Source organism: Anneissia japonica, unplaced genomic scaffold (assembly GCF_011630105.1).
Source record: "Anneissia japonica isolate Jap-2015-1 unplaced genomic scaffold, ASM1163010v1 scaffold585_len4108843_cov191, whole genome shotgun sequence".
NCBI lineage: Eukaryota > Metazoa > Echinodermata > Crinoidea > Comatulida > Comatulidae > Anneissia > Anneissia japonica.
In genome coordinates, this window is record NW_022716829.1 from 273,585 (window position 1) to 289,436 (window position 15,852).

General features: G+C 34.0%; 1 protein-coding gene across 1 annotated transcript in view; it reads left to right on the forward strand.

Annotated features, from left to right (window-relative positions):
* Window positions 1-15,852, forward strand: part of LOC117110001 (syndecan-3-like) — a 33,577-nt gene that overhangs the window by 14,450 nt on the left and 3,275 nt on the right. The window contains exons 3-6 of the mRNA XM_033252536.1: window positions 1,607-1,728; window positions 6,384-6,588; window positions 12,343-12,380; window positions 15,561-15,750. Coding sequence (XP_033108427.1) covers window positions 1,607-1,728; window positions 6,384-6,588; window positions 12,343-12,380; window positions 15,561-15,750 — 555 coding nt within the window. The remainder of the gene's footprint in view (window positions 1-1,606; window positions 1,729-6,383; window positions 6,589-12,342; window positions 12,381-15,560; window positions 15,751-15,852) is intronic.

The following is a 15,852-nucleotide window of genomic DNA, read 5'->3' on the forward strand; positions in this document are numbered from 1 at the left end:
CACCCTAAAAAAAAAAAAAAATCCATTGCACGCCACTCATCAGGCCAAAAAAAAAAAATGTAGTGTTGCCCTCCGCGACTAATCCAATTTTTTTTTCTTTGAAATTTTGTTTCAGGGATGTCACCAGCTTTTTGAAGTGCCGGTCGGCGATCATTCCGCGTTTTCCCGGGGGTGGGGGTGGCCCCCCCATTTTCCCAGGTGTGGGGGGGTCGCCGTATTTGTGAAAGCTCTTAAAACCAAAAGGCCTAAGCAAGTCGAGCAGGCCTAGGCCCAAGGCTAGCTGACACGATTTTTTTTTGGCTAGGCCCAGGTAGGCCTAGGCCAGAATTTGAGGAATGCAACAAAACAGATGAAGATGTGACTTACTGTAGGCCTAATTATATTAAATAGTTGACATGCTTTGTTTTAGATTAAAAAATAATAATGAACAAATCCCGGCGACAAAGCGTCGATCCAACTGTACCCAGCCGCATTGTTTGCTGTAATTTCACATGTTTGACGATTACCACGATTAATGTGTATGTCACTGATTCATGTGCACTCATTTATTTATTTTTTGTCCATTTACACACATTATATATCAATTATAATTAAAAGTGAAAAACTTAAAATACAAAATGAAAACAAAGTAAAGAAATAAAACATAAATCAGGTTTCGTAAATTTTTAATAATCTTCTTGCCCCGGACCATGATCTCATAATAAAACATTTGAATGGTCACGATTTCAACTTTAACCTTTGAATGTGTACAGAGCAACCGTGTCATGCCGGCCCACGATGTTCTCTATGACTCAACTGGGCCTAGGCCTAGGCTGTTAAGTTAGCGATGAATAGCAGGGCAGTGCAGTATTTTGTTACAATTAACATAACCACGGAAACATTTATTGTATTCTTATTGTCTTTATCTATCAATTTAGCTTGTCTATTGTGTTTAGGTAAACTAATTATTTTGTTACAATTTGTAAAGTGTTAAAATAACAGTGGTGGTCGGGAGCCTGTAAATCCTGGTCGGAAATGTTGAGTGCTAAACGGGCCCGTCCACCGCCGACCAGCGTGGTGACATCCCTGCTTGCACCAAAGCTTTTTTTTAACCCACCTTTGCAATGGGACTTCTGTTTTCAGATCTAGATTCAAACAACTGTTCTTATGTGACAAATTTGCCCGTATATTGAATTGGATTTTTCAGTGAAACACATCGAGAAAATAGCCCACGAAAATCAAAAGACCTAAGGGGTCATCTATTTGTTTTTTTCATTTGGTTGCAAGAGAATTACAGATTATTTTCTTACCATTCGTGCTCCCTCCCCCTCCCCACTAAGAGTACACAATGATGTAATGTTTAAATTGTCATTTTGAGATCATCATTTTTTCATTCATCATTATAAAAGAGCATACTTGCTGACCTCCATCCATTATCATTTCTGTACACTTGTGACAATGGATGATTCCTTTCATTCAGTGGGATCTTTCTGGTGGTGAATTTTGGCATTACACTTGGAGACAGTTGCCCTATTTCAAAGACTATGTTTTTTAACATGTAGATTAACCATATTACATTCATCCAGTGTATGTATGTCACTTTTGAGTTACTGGTTTTGTTATACAGAAATACTTGTACTGGATATAAGAGTAACAGCACTCGAGGGCATCACAGCAGTGTTCGACAACAAGCTCTTGGACAATTCAACCCCATTCTTTAAGGCAACAGCAGCTAAAGTTTGTAACGGGGTAAGTACAGATGAAGAAATTGTATTTGTGTAAGTGGGATTTGTGTTCAGCAAGAATACAGAAATGACTGGGCCTAAGACATTTTTGAGAAAGAGTTTCGTTTTCACTGAAACTGGTATTAGGCCTACAGTATATCAGTATTTCATATTGTATAATTGATGATAGACTAGTAATTTAAAAGTTTAAATGCCTGAAGGTGAGGACATGCTGGTAACATGATTAACAGTCGCTCTCAACATGTTGTATTCAGTAGTTGGCACAAAGCACATTTCTTGTTTGACAAAAAAAAAATGAGAACAACAACACATAGATATCATTGCCTTTAGGAACCTAAGAAAAGGGTTGCTAGTACAGTAACAGTGTTCTCTCAATTCTCTCAAGATTTTTACTGGTAAATTTTTCTTGTTTGACAAAAAAAAAATGGGAACAACAACACATAGATATCATTGCCTTTAGGAACCTAAGAAAAGGGTTGCTAGTACAGTAACAGTGTTCTCTCAATTCTCTCAAGATTTTTACTGGTAAATTTTGCCCATATAGAGCCAGCTAAGCGCATGCAATGTGAGACATTGCCACTTTTAAGTGGAGTTCAATGGCTTCCAAAACAATACAGGATCATAGCCTAGGCCTGGACTGGAATGATGTTTGTTTATGGAAAGAAGGCCAGCGTAGGCTACCTAGGCCTAATAATAAGTGCTTTTTATTCTACCAACAAACAACTTTTACTGGTTGATCAGTTATTTTTACTGGTAAACTTGACAGCTAAAACGGCTTCAGGAGTATACTGAGAAATTTTACAAAAAGACAATAGCAATATGCCAATCTTTTCATCTTCGCAAACAATCCATAAAAAGGTAATTTCATTTCCTGCTCTACCATCCTGACAGCTTTGTTGATGTTATTGAGGTTTGTTCCTATTCTACTTCTAAGTGCATCCCTAACCCCATTGTTCATTTAGTCTATCTATTCGACCTTTTTAGTTACAAAAACATTCTTGGATCGATCGTTACGTAAACATTAAATCAATTCCTTTTCAAACTTTTTTAATAGCATCTCTGGAACCTAATGATACAGTATGATTAACATTTAGCAAGCCTTACTATACTGTATGTTTTTACTCCACTTTTAATATTTAGACCTATGTCCCTAGTACCTTTGTTGGCATTAGCATTTTGTCTGCCCCCTACACAATAGGTCATGTTTTAACCTAATACTGTACAATAGTTTGTTTCCATTCCATCTTACATCATTCTAACCTTTGTTGACATTTTAGTGTTGTCAACCTTTTACACCTCTCCTGTTCACATTGTTGGTGTTTAAGCTGTCATTAGCCAAATAGCCAAATCCTAATATTAGCTCTGAATTTTGCTAAATATTTTTCATTAAAATCAGCCAAAAGGCTAATGGAAATAAAGCTACAAACTTATTCTTTTGTTTTGGCTAATCAAATTTCTATTTGGCTAAGTATTTTCATACCAAAGAAGCCAAATTACTAAATATTGTTTTTGTCCAGCATAACCCCTGCATTATTGACATTTAGTATTTTTAATTACAAAAATGCAGTGGACTTAAACTGTAGTTCCTGTTCAAAAAATTAAATTCTATTGTTATGTGATTTACCATTCATTGTAGACTGCCTTTAAGCCAAGATTTCATACAAAATATCCCCTTAATCAATATAATACTAAACTAAGTGTTTATCTCCATCTTGTTAGAGTCAACAGACTGTTCAATGAATTAAACTAAAAATAAAAATAAATGCATCATACTGTAGACATACAGTTCCTTAGTAACTAATCTAAAAATAGTGGACTCTCACTGTAGTCATGATTAATGTTCAAATCAGTACAAAGAAATAAAATAAAGTAAATACAATTTATGTGGCAATTTAATTTAGTTTTTCGGACTTACTGTAGAAAGCCCTAATCTTGTAGTTTTTTGTAACAGAACAGATAACTTCATTGTCATAGAAATACAAGGTACAAATTTTCTTCCAGCAGCAGCCCGATGCAATTTATCGTCAGGGGACAGTCTTAAGCCGTCGTGAGAAATACTTAACATGTTTAATATTCTACGACGCAACTTCCCCCTACGCAAACCATCGCATCTGCGTTTAACTCACCCAGACACGACGTGACAACAATTTGCGTTTGACTGCATCATACGACGCTATCTGAGTTGACCTCTTGCTGCATTGTGTGAACATAGCCACAATATCCTCAGTGCCTTCCAATCCCAGGGTCCTGGGTTCAAATCCAACAGCAGCACATGGTTATTTCTTGTCAAATAAAACAAATTTGTAACCTCCATAAGCCTAGACTTTTCAGTTTTTAAAGCATTGACATTATTTTGTTCATTTAAGAAGGGCCTCTGAACATTTGCCACCTTCTAAAATAAGGTACTGTATGGGTCACCTTCTAAATGTGTTTTTAAAAATCTGTTTACAATCGCTGAAATCAATTATTTGCACTTGTACAGTAATACTCTATCTTCAATTATTTTCTTTTGTTGAATGAATAGTCCCAATTTAAGTTTACTGTGTGCAAGTCATGTATAATAAAAGAAGGATCAAATTTATAGGAAGGCCAAGTTGCCAAAACAACTGATGTTTAATGAAAGCCAACCTTCCTAAATGAGGATCACGCCATTTGATATGCAGATCAAATCCCTTCCTGAATGTTTAATGAACATCTACAGGCATCTGTTCAGCAAGCTTACCCAGAGAAATATTGTTGGTAGAGTATTATGGCTTAGCCTAAAGGCATTCATCTTTATTCATTATGCTAATACTGTAATAGTCATTGTTCCCATCACGAACATTGTAGAAAGTGGAAACTAAAATGAAATAAAAAGACAGGTCTTCACAATAAAGTACTATTTAAACTCTAATACCACATACAAGGAGAAAAAGATTAACTCTAGAGAATATACTACTGTTGTAGAGTGGAACAAATAAACAACAATAACCAGCTATTCATAAATGGAACGTTCAAGGAGAATACCCTGTAGTTACAATAGTAGAACACATTTTATAAGAAATATCTTGAAAAGCAGGCACATTTGTAATGGTTTGCTATATTTTGGATTTATATTTTACCAGCTGTTTGGAACAAACAGCCTTCAGTTGTCAGGAAAATATTTTATGATGTTTCTCTCTATTTAATTAGTTTTAATCGAATTACAGTGCAGTGCATGTACACTTAGTACAGAAAGCAGTATCAAAATGGGAATTTTTTTAGTACAGCACAAGATTGTGTTTGGTATTAACTCTTACTGCCAGGAGATCAGCTGATATTCAGCGGCCATCTTGAAACTGTAAATAAATTAAATAGAATGTTTTGTAAATTATGCAGTTTGGACACCTTTTTTAAAAAGCTTGGTATCTTTTCAAGGATTCGAACTCAGGATTAGGAGGCAAGCATCGTTCAATCCAAGTTATAAATTCACTACAACTCAGGTTGATTTACTGTACATGCTGAAGGGAAAATATTAGTGTGGAATAGTTACGATAGAATTGGATAATGTGAGGTGTTGATAATATGCATCCGCTACGTTCTGCTCACATATTAAGCCGATCAATCCGATTTAACTGAACAGTTCATCGGATCTTGACTCACTTCCTTCAAGTACCATCATCAAGCAGTTCTCCAGTTCCTTTCAACTCATTTCATTTTATTTTTTTGTCTTTAATTCTTAAAAGTCAGTCACTGTAATGTAGTGTATGCTATAGTACTACAGCATAAATATTTCAGTTTCTGTCTCATGACTTAAGCAGATCCACTGGATTGCGAAACAAAAATTATAGGTTTAAACAGGGAGTTGTTATTTCCCTGGTTTAAACATTTAAGTCACATGTTATATCCTTAATATAACAACTAATTACAACAAAATATGTTTATTTTTTGGGATTGTACAGATTTAACACACTCAGTGTAGAACAAAAATGTGATATTTTACAATTGGGACCATAATTTATACTATGTGACCTATTCACTCTTAAATGTAAATATTTGAGATTAGCAAGGTCGCTTGAGGTCATGCACTACTATCTAGTGGTTTATGCTTGCATTTCTTGTGCAATAAGTTTCTTTCACTGGAATTGCGTGGATATCTTTATTGTCTGGATTACAGTTATCTAGTAAATTCTTTACATTTTCTACAGAACAGAAATTACAAATAGTGAGCTGTGACCAAACCAAAGTTTTTAAAGTAGTTTAAATGTTCGTATTACTGTATGTATACAGTAATTGGAAATGGGCACCCTCTCTTAGTGCCAGCCATCATTGCTGTGAACCTTCTTATAGTCCCCCATCTGAATTTCATGTCCATGTTCGGTGGTGCATAGAATTTAGAGTAATACTGGGGGGGGGGGGTGTGATTATCCATTCCCCTCCCCCAGGTTTTAAATATTCAAAATCTGTATCTTGCTTTACCTTTACCAGGTTTTTCTTCAAATATGCTTTTTGTGTCTTTGGAAAATCGGTAGTAGAACATATCAAAACCTCCCAAAGCTTGACTTTAAACTTTCCAGTTTGCTGAAAATAGAACTGACTATAAATACATAAAATTGAATGAAAAAGAATGTCTAGTACAATTGTACAACATTGAATAGTTCATGAGAATCTAATTTGAATCATTTTTTTTTTTTTTTTTAGGTGTTGACAGTGGTGAGCAATGATAACGATATTGAGTGCAAAGTTATTGAATTTTACGAAGGCTCCATCATTGCAAAGACAGAACTCACAATTCTCCCAAGCTCAGCTGCGACACCCAAAGATTTGGAATCACAGATTAAGGCAGCGGCAAAGAAGGGTGCTGTTGGTGAGCTCACAGTAGATCCTAAATCAATCGTAGTAAAGAGTAAGTATTTCTGCCCAGCAATGTGTATCATAATTAATTACAGTATAATTATTCATGAGCACAAACTGAAACAAAAAGTAGCTGCCAAAGGTCATACAGTAACAGGCATACAAAAGAATTGTGTTTGAGATGGAGTATAAGTGAACCCTTTAGGCTTGATGTCGTCTGAGTATATACCCAGGGTATAATTTCAGCAGCTGGAAAGGCTAGCGTTTTCCTGGCATGATATTCCATTGGCAAACAAGAAGTTGGCCGTGAGTTTGCACCACTTTAAACTGAATTCTTTTACACTCGGTACATACATGAACATTAAATACCAAATTGAAAATATTAGGTGAGAAGACTTGTAATGACCTATGACCTAGAAATTACTAGAGAAGTGTTCAAACATGCAATGGAAATCAAAGAAATTTAGACAAAAATCTACATGATGTGCCACTAATACCTGCCTATAAAAGTACAGTAATAAGAATTTATGGTGTTCTAAGCTTCCTCAGTCATCAATTACCAAGTTGAATTGTTCTTGAGACACTGATGGGATCATGAATCTATGACAAGGCACTTAATCAATTTGTTGTCCATTATATTGCAACTATTATTCTAGGTTAAATGCTTTATTGATTAATTATGATATCAAAATTATTCAACAAGATGTACACAAGCTATTTTCAACCATGTTTTATGAAGCAATTGAAATTGGATGACAAATATTATGACCTACTGTACTGAACACCAAGGATTTAGATAAGTCTAGCTGTTGAATGTGATCAGTTAAGATGGTGGTAACTGTACTAATATACTGTAATGTAGGCCTACAGTATATGAAACAAAGAATACCAGTAATATTTCAATTTTTTAGTATTGAGTATTAGTAATGATTATGGTTGTTATTTCTGTATGTTTTGTTTTCTGTATGTTTTGTTTTCTGTTTGACGAAATAAACGAAATGAAATGAAGTTTATTTTCAGTAAATTTATATTAATTGCAATTACCATGTATGCTGTCCATAACTACTTTATGAAAATTAATATTAATTTCAATGGAATTACTTTTGTTTATAATGCATAAATAATATTTTGAATAATATTTCAGTTTTGTCACATCACACACTGTATACTGTATGCATTTCTAATGACACAAGCTATTGCATCAAAGCCCATCATACAGTACTCATTATTATTTTTAGCCAGTGAATAGGTATTCAAATTCCAAATGTACCCACCTACTGTGTACTCATGGTTGGAGAGACAAATGGTTAAAGCTACTGTAGGCTCTGGAGGAAATTTTTTTTTGTATGTTGTACCGTACTGTACAACTAATTTTTCTAGTACATAAAAAGGGTATTTGACAAAAAACTTGTGAACAGTTAAAGATAGAGATTTTTTAATGTAAAAGAGTGTGGTTATGCCCCTTTTTTCCCCCCAGTTCTCAGGTTTTTTTCTCAAACACAATTTTTGTGTTTTATTCAAATCAGTTGTATACTGTAACATATCAACAATTATTAGGAAATTATCATAGGAGTGATATTTTGCCCTACCTGACGTGTAATCGTACTAAATACTCAATACTCAGTAGGGGATCGAATTCATCACTAGTCACCAAGCGCAAACTCGGTGGTCCAGTGGTTAAGACATCAGGCTAGATACCTGGAGGTCCGTGGGTTCGATTCCTACCAGAATCACTTGCTAAATTGTTTTGCTAGTTGGGGATGTACTGAGTATTCAGTATGATTACACGTCAGGTAGGGCAGAACATCACGCCCATATCAACAATTGTTTCCCTCTGTAGCCTGGCTCTAAATGCTGTAATTCATTTGTTGTCCAAAATATTTGATTGTATAGTACTGTAGTTATACATTTTTCAAGGACACAAACAAGATGACCTACTGTATGTGTGGGACTCGTGTTTCCGTTTCTGAAAGAACAATTTGAAACTGTTAATATTATAACCATATCTTTTTTTTAATGATTGTTTATTATTCCCAGAATAAGTAGCTTCAATTATTCAAATTTATATGTGATTATAGATTGGTTGAAATTGAATCATTATCATTTATTCCACATTCACGTTCGTTCCATTGCTCATTACTCATGATGTATAATTCGTAGATCTTGTTGGATGGTTCTATAATGACATCGGCATTGCAATCCCCGGCAGCTGTTTCCCCTCTCTAAAACTGAAGCTGAATCACAAACTGAAAGCTACGGAATACCTATTAAGTTGAAGTGCTTTTCATGCCAATACCTCTAAGTATTCTTCAGTTGATCGAAAACTTTAGACTAGAAAATGCTCATCAGTAATGGCACCTCGTGTTTAGTTACTAGCACAGAAAATCCATTATGAATATTACTTCCACCCTTTGCAATGTATCGTTGATCTTCAGTGACACTTTATCCCCATAAGAGACCTATGATCCATATATTTACTGGAAAAACTATTAGGAGATATGTTTACAGGAAATACACTGTATGACTATATTTTTAGTTACAGTAGTGAGATATCATACTGTAGAGTATATAAAATAATAACTATAGAATTCTACAGTAATTTATTTTTATTTGTTATTCATGCTTTTATCCCAAATAATACAAATTCACCACTTATATGAGGGCATTATTTTATTTGTTAATATATTTTTTTAATACATATTTTGAAACAGAATAATAAATGTGCAAAAGTATGGTAATAAATTTAAATTCAAGATTTAAAACTATGTGAGAATTTGTGGAGACTGTTATAACTAAAAATTGTCAGTCTTGAACTACCATGACATTGAGCTTACATTTAACACTTGATTAAGGCTACCATACTTTTGAGGGGGTCGAAGGTCACTTTGGTTTAGCATACATTATCCATGGATACCAATTTTCATTTGGAAATATTTTATAAGTATTACTGTTATTATTATTATTATTAAATATTATTGTGTTGTATCTGCTACAGACATGGATTTCAATTCTTCAGAGACTTCTGTTCCTTGCTGATTGTCTAAAGATGAAAGTGTTTGTTGCTTTATATTATTTTTTTTTTACTTCCTTTGTTTGCTGTCCATATCAGCACATTATATTATCTTGATTATTTGTATAAATACAATACATACACAATACAAAGTCGTGCAATCATTGATCATGTACATACAGACTTAGGCTGTCGTTACGATGAATAATCAGCGATAATGCACTGTTACTATGACCATGGACCTATAAAAAGACTGTGACACAATAAGGAAGGGGAAACTAGTAACTGACGCAAACCAAGCCTAGTTTGAAAAGAAGAAAGAAATATATATACATTTTGGGTGTTTTCCCATACCTAGTTCCTTAATATATAGTGTAAGGACAATTTAATACTAAGAAAAAGAATTGCCAAGTGTTGTTTATTATTTACATTGGAAAACCCAGATGATTGCATAATTACTTAGACACAAAAAAAATAGTATTAAGTATGATTTTATTCACTTTGCAATGTGTCATTTTTGTTCATTGATATAGTATTACAAAATTTGTATCCTTAGGTTGCAAATTTGAATGGTTAGCAAGTAATGTGATATTGAGCATTTTCCCACTAATGTATGTTCTCAGTGTCTCTGGATATTACTTGGCAGTCATGTAGACACTTTAATGTACGGTGTCATTTAATAAGGCTGTACATTTCTTACAAAATCAAAAGCATGATGACTGTCTACTGTTTATAAAATGTTACATTGGAAACTTTAAAGCAAAAAATCTTCTTCAAATAACGTCTTTCTCTGTTTAAGTTTTACTTTTTATGAATTAACACTTGCTAGTGTGTTACATCAAGGATGTGGTGGTGGTAACATGTCTGGCATCAGAAATGACACCTATAATGAAATTAATACCCGATTTACTTGAGACCAAGTGATACGCTTGAAGAATTTAGGAAGCATCCCCATCTATAGTAGCCATCTACTGTAGCTATCGATATTTGTACACAATTTATTTAGTATCACCATGTAAACTACATAATATTTCATAATTTGTCAAATTAAAAATTTGAATCTGTCTTTTAATTAAATTAATTTCATGTTGAATATCCAAGATGATGATAAACCTAGCAGAGAGTAATGAAAGCCTAGGTCTAGTTTTATTGCCAATAGTTCGCACCCTCAGCAGTCCTACTCTAAGGAAAATGAAGACTTTTCCCCAATGTTTAACTACCTGGTAGAAATATCTCTGGATGTCCGTTTGACATTTAGCATGAGTTCTGTGTAATTTCTTGTGTGTCTGAAATATTCTTATACCAAAATTGCACATGAACTCTGTTGGTAAACATTTCTAACTTGAGCTTAAATATTGTTGTTTTGTGCACATTTTATCAAACTATTTTTTTTTTTGCAACAAAATATTGTTGGTGTTTCCTGGGTGCTTTGGATTTGGCAATACATCTGAAAGACGAACCTAATTCCCAACTGTTTCTTGGTTGGCAATCTTCCAGGAAAGTCTTACTAAAAACTCATCACAAAACAGATGCCAACTTTCTGTATAGCCTGTTGCCTAAGTCAACACTTCAGTAGCCATTTTCTATACTCTGAAAGGGGCAAGAAGACGTCAGTAGAGTATGTGTGTAGCACTATAACAATACAGCATGTTGACATATTGTTGACTCCTTGGCCAATACTGTACTATAACAGTATTAATGTCCAGTACTTTTGAAGTACTGGAAGTTGACTACAGAACTACTGTATGTCAGTTAATTACTGTATACCCATTGCTTTATTTTTATATACTTTTTGTATTTTGTGGCCTATTTCTATCAGTCTACTGAATAAACTTACTAAAATCTACTGAGGTTTGACCTAGATATTTATGTGGCATTGTAGTTCACTGGAATCACCACAAGATTATTCAAACTTTCTGTAGAGGAATAATATAAGCCTAATGCTTAGCCTGTTTTTCATAGTACAGTATGCTACATGTAACTTTAAACATTTAAATGTCTGGATAATTAATTCCATTGGCTTGACAATGTACTGTACACTATTTTCATCTGAATGTTATATATTTATACATTAGGGACCTGTAGGCGAATTGTTGTGTTGCCCAAGCGACATTTGGAAACTCTGGTTGGTCAGTTAAAATTGTTTTAAATATAGGCCTCGATCTAGTTATCAGGGTTCTACCAACCTCACATTTTGGTTGTTGTTAAAAAATAGAAACCACAGGCTAAAACGCATGGTAAATGTATAAGTTTATAAAGTAAATTAATTTTTTAGGCCTTAGTGTATACATCTCTGGAAAATGAAAATGATCGTCTACTGTACTGCGAATGAAAAAAATAATGGCTGATATTACCGGTACTTTTAAATATTTTATAGTGTCTGAGTTCCTAGAACAGCACCTTAACGGCTTAACAACTTTGGTCTGCAATGTTGTAATGGCTTTAATTTTATGATTTTTATGAGTTTATTATCAATTGGTAAGGAGCTGGATTTGTGTAAACGGGGGATCGTTCAGGGTATTTGCGTCAGTCAGCCTTCACAATATACATCACATACATCAACTACAGTATATGGTTGACAAAATATTCTTTTTCAAATTTATCTTTCTTAAAAAACTTTTTTTTCAACAAACAATAGAGTAAGTAACGTCTAATAACCTATGGCAACTCCAGGCAAATGGATGTAAGGAAGGAGACAGGCAGTTTAATATTTGAATACTTAAAGGTTGGAAAAACATGCAGGGGATGGATGATTTGTTTTTCGTGCCTAACAATGACAACTTTTTTTTTCTTCAGGTCCAGATTCAAATGTTCAGATGACAAGTACTCCAATGGTTAGTATCAACTTACACTTACTTTTAAATTAACAATAGAAGATTTAATTATTTAAATTCTTTCTTATTCTTGTGTGTCAAATGATTTGTGAGGTCTGCAGAATATTAAGCTATTGATTGTGACTGGCTCTGGAAAAAACAGCTGTTTGTCAGAAAATTTCAAAATTGAGTTCTTCAATATATTTTCTTTTATAGAATTCAAAAACCTGAATATGTTCAATATTCTGATTCTTGAACTTTTTGGGTGCTTGTGTGAAATTAGAAATTGTGACTAATGGCAGGTTTTGTCATAGCTGATCACAATTATATGATTCAAGATCATAATTTTCTTTATAACATTGTGTTTCAAAGATTGGAAATAGCTAAATCCTAATTTTGTAAATAGAACATATTAGCAGGAAACAAATCAATCAATTTGAATAGACAACATCCTTACTGTAATATATTATGTCTGTTGAGAATAGATTAGATGGTATGTAATAAATACTAGAGGCATCTATGCAGCAAATCTCGCCTGATTTCCCAGTCATCACACTCCAGAATCAATGTAATTTTATGGTAGATCATATTAATCTGAAATAAATTCCCTTGAAAAAGAATAGTACCCTTAAATATACAAACGTCAATTGTTATCAAAACAGTTTTTTTGTAACTGCTTATTGTGTTAAATAGTTACTTCTACCATTCACTGTACAAGTCCTCCATCATGATCCATTGCCAGTGCCATTATTATTTATGAGCTATAGCATGAATAGAGAGTTTTCAATGCGAGTTAAAACAAATGTGTTATAATACATAGGAGAGAACCTCAGAAAACCTCTGTAAATAATTTATAATGAACAAATCAGAAATACTGTTATGCAACTGTTAAACTGAATTTGTGTTACGCAATAGGATACTGTAATTTATCCTCCATCAAGAAAGCATTTGATTTAAAAGGCCACCAACTCAGCAGTTCATTCGCTATAAATGCAACATATAAATTAACGCAAGATTTAATTTAAGTGGTTATTCTGATATTTAATGAGATTAAAATAAGAAATAATGATTAATATAAAAAAAAAGGTTCTTCAATTGAATTATATACGGTAAAAGAATGGAAATTAATAGTAACATTGAAATTATAGAATTTGAAGTTTAAAAGAAGTGCTCCAAAAATGTCATACTTTACACCAGTTAATCTTTTATGTTATCCGTTTATATTCTTTCCGTTTAGACACAAAGTATTTTGTAGATCCCACCTTCTTAGTAGTGGTAGTAGTGTAGTAGACAGTATACATAGAATTATATTTGTAGTGTAGACCTGATGTACTGTACTGTACATTACAGTAAGTGAGTATTATGAAGCCTCCATATTGCCAGAGGTAATACAAGCTAGACATGGCCAATCAGAATGTGAAGTGATCTGTATTAGATGCATAGAAAATCACTAATAGTAGAATCCATGTAACCAGAGTGTCGCCATCAGCCTAGAATTGTTGGCTGTCATTAATCCCAGCATCGTGATGCAACTCGTCATCGCACGCTCAGGCACCGGGCAGTTATTCAACCGTTTGCTGTCATCAAATCTGCAAGCCCCTGTCACTTAACCAGCATGTTGCACTGCTATTAAGAAAAAACAAAAATACCATTGTTATAAAACAGCTTGCTACTGTTAGTCATGGTGACAAAGCCAGACACTGCTGTCAATCAGGATACTTAGCCAATGAGCAGCAGTCACAGTGATTATGTGATTATAGATGATAACTTTTCAAGCTAATCACATTTTATCAGAATATGTTAATGAGTGTTTTATCAATTTTTCCAATCATCTACGTGTAATTATTTGATATTACACTTATCTTTCATCTACATTTGTTCCTTGCTAGTTTCGGTGTTCACAAAGACAATCCCTCACAACCAAATAATGGATCATAATTTGCAATAATAATTGTGCTAAGCCGAAGGACTCTAGTGACACGCCCCGGGGGGCTATTTTAAAAGCTTTGGGATAATGCTTTCCACAGAATATGCTGAAAAATGGCATGGCAACTGGTATCGTCATAGCAACTTGAAACGTGTCAGTGAAACGACCATAGTTTTATTTGTTTGAATTCCTCGAAGACTAGTTAAACCAGCCAACTGATGTTCTATCCAGTAGTGTTTCTATTTATTATTCCAAAACAGTTTTGTTTAGTCTTCTAAAAAATTCCATATTTTTTAGATCAGTGCTGATTTTACTGTACTGTACTTGCATACATTTGGCAAAATAACTTCTGGTAATGGACATCAGGCATTAATGGGTTCAGAAAATTAAAACGGTGAAATGGAATTTTTGTCATGAATAATTTATATCGTTTTTTTACCAAGTCTTATTAAATATTTATGAGTAGAAATACATTTATGTTAAGTGGTTCTGCAAGCTGTCTTAATGAGTATCAGAATTGTATTCACCATTCAATGCTTTTGAGAAAGAAGCATTCGATGCTATCCGTTCTGTGACTGACTGAGATGCAGCGAATAGCCATATTTGATTGGCTGTGAGGTAGCGAATAGCCACATCAGATTAAAACAGCCACATCAAAAATGGCTGTTTTAGGCAGCGGAAAGTTGCATCTGGTCTCGAAAACAATTCTAATGCACTGTGCACCTGCCTATTCTTTCCTGGGTATGATATTAAACTTCATCCGGTGACTAAACTGAAAACCCCACTGAGACTTGAAATGTGTCTTAGTGTCTACTGAGGGGAGGGTGGTCACTTAGCAACAAGAAATACCAACAGTGGAATAGTGAGTGGATGAGTTCATTGGTGTAAACAGCTTGCCCCGGGCCTCAAATTCCCCCTGAATGATGCGGTGATGTGTGAGGTGGTAGTTAAGTTTCACAGAAATATTTAGTTCTGTCCTTCTGTAGTGCCTTGAGCAATACTGCGGTGATCATGTGCACTTATTATTGGTCGGCCATAATTAGTTCACAGAATAGGAGTAGTTTAGCCCTATTATTTTGTTCTTGTTTTATCATCCTTGTTCGATTATATTTTTCTTTTTACAGTGTATACAGGCATTGTGCTGTATGTGGAATATGAATATAAAATTATTATATCCTATGAATTGAAACTGGTTTTCAATAAGTTTTGCTCAACAAACATTTATTTGTCATTTCTTTGAATTTCTTCTTTTTTTTTTTTTTTTAATATCATAGGTATCTAAAGAAATTGAAGTAGTTAAATTCACTCCGACAATGAAAGTAAAGCCAAGCACTACAAATGAGTTCTCATTCGCAAGTGACGGAACACAGGAGACAACCAGAGACATAGTCAATGTTGAGACGACCCCCATCCCTGAAGTGAATTTCTTTGATAGATTATTCAAAAGTCCTGTCATGCTTGCCGGTAAGTTACTACCAGAGGTTTTGAGCCAATTGAAAGCTATACCCCAGGGTGGTGTACTACACCGTGGTCAGCCCCACCTCTACATTTTTTAGGTACTTAATA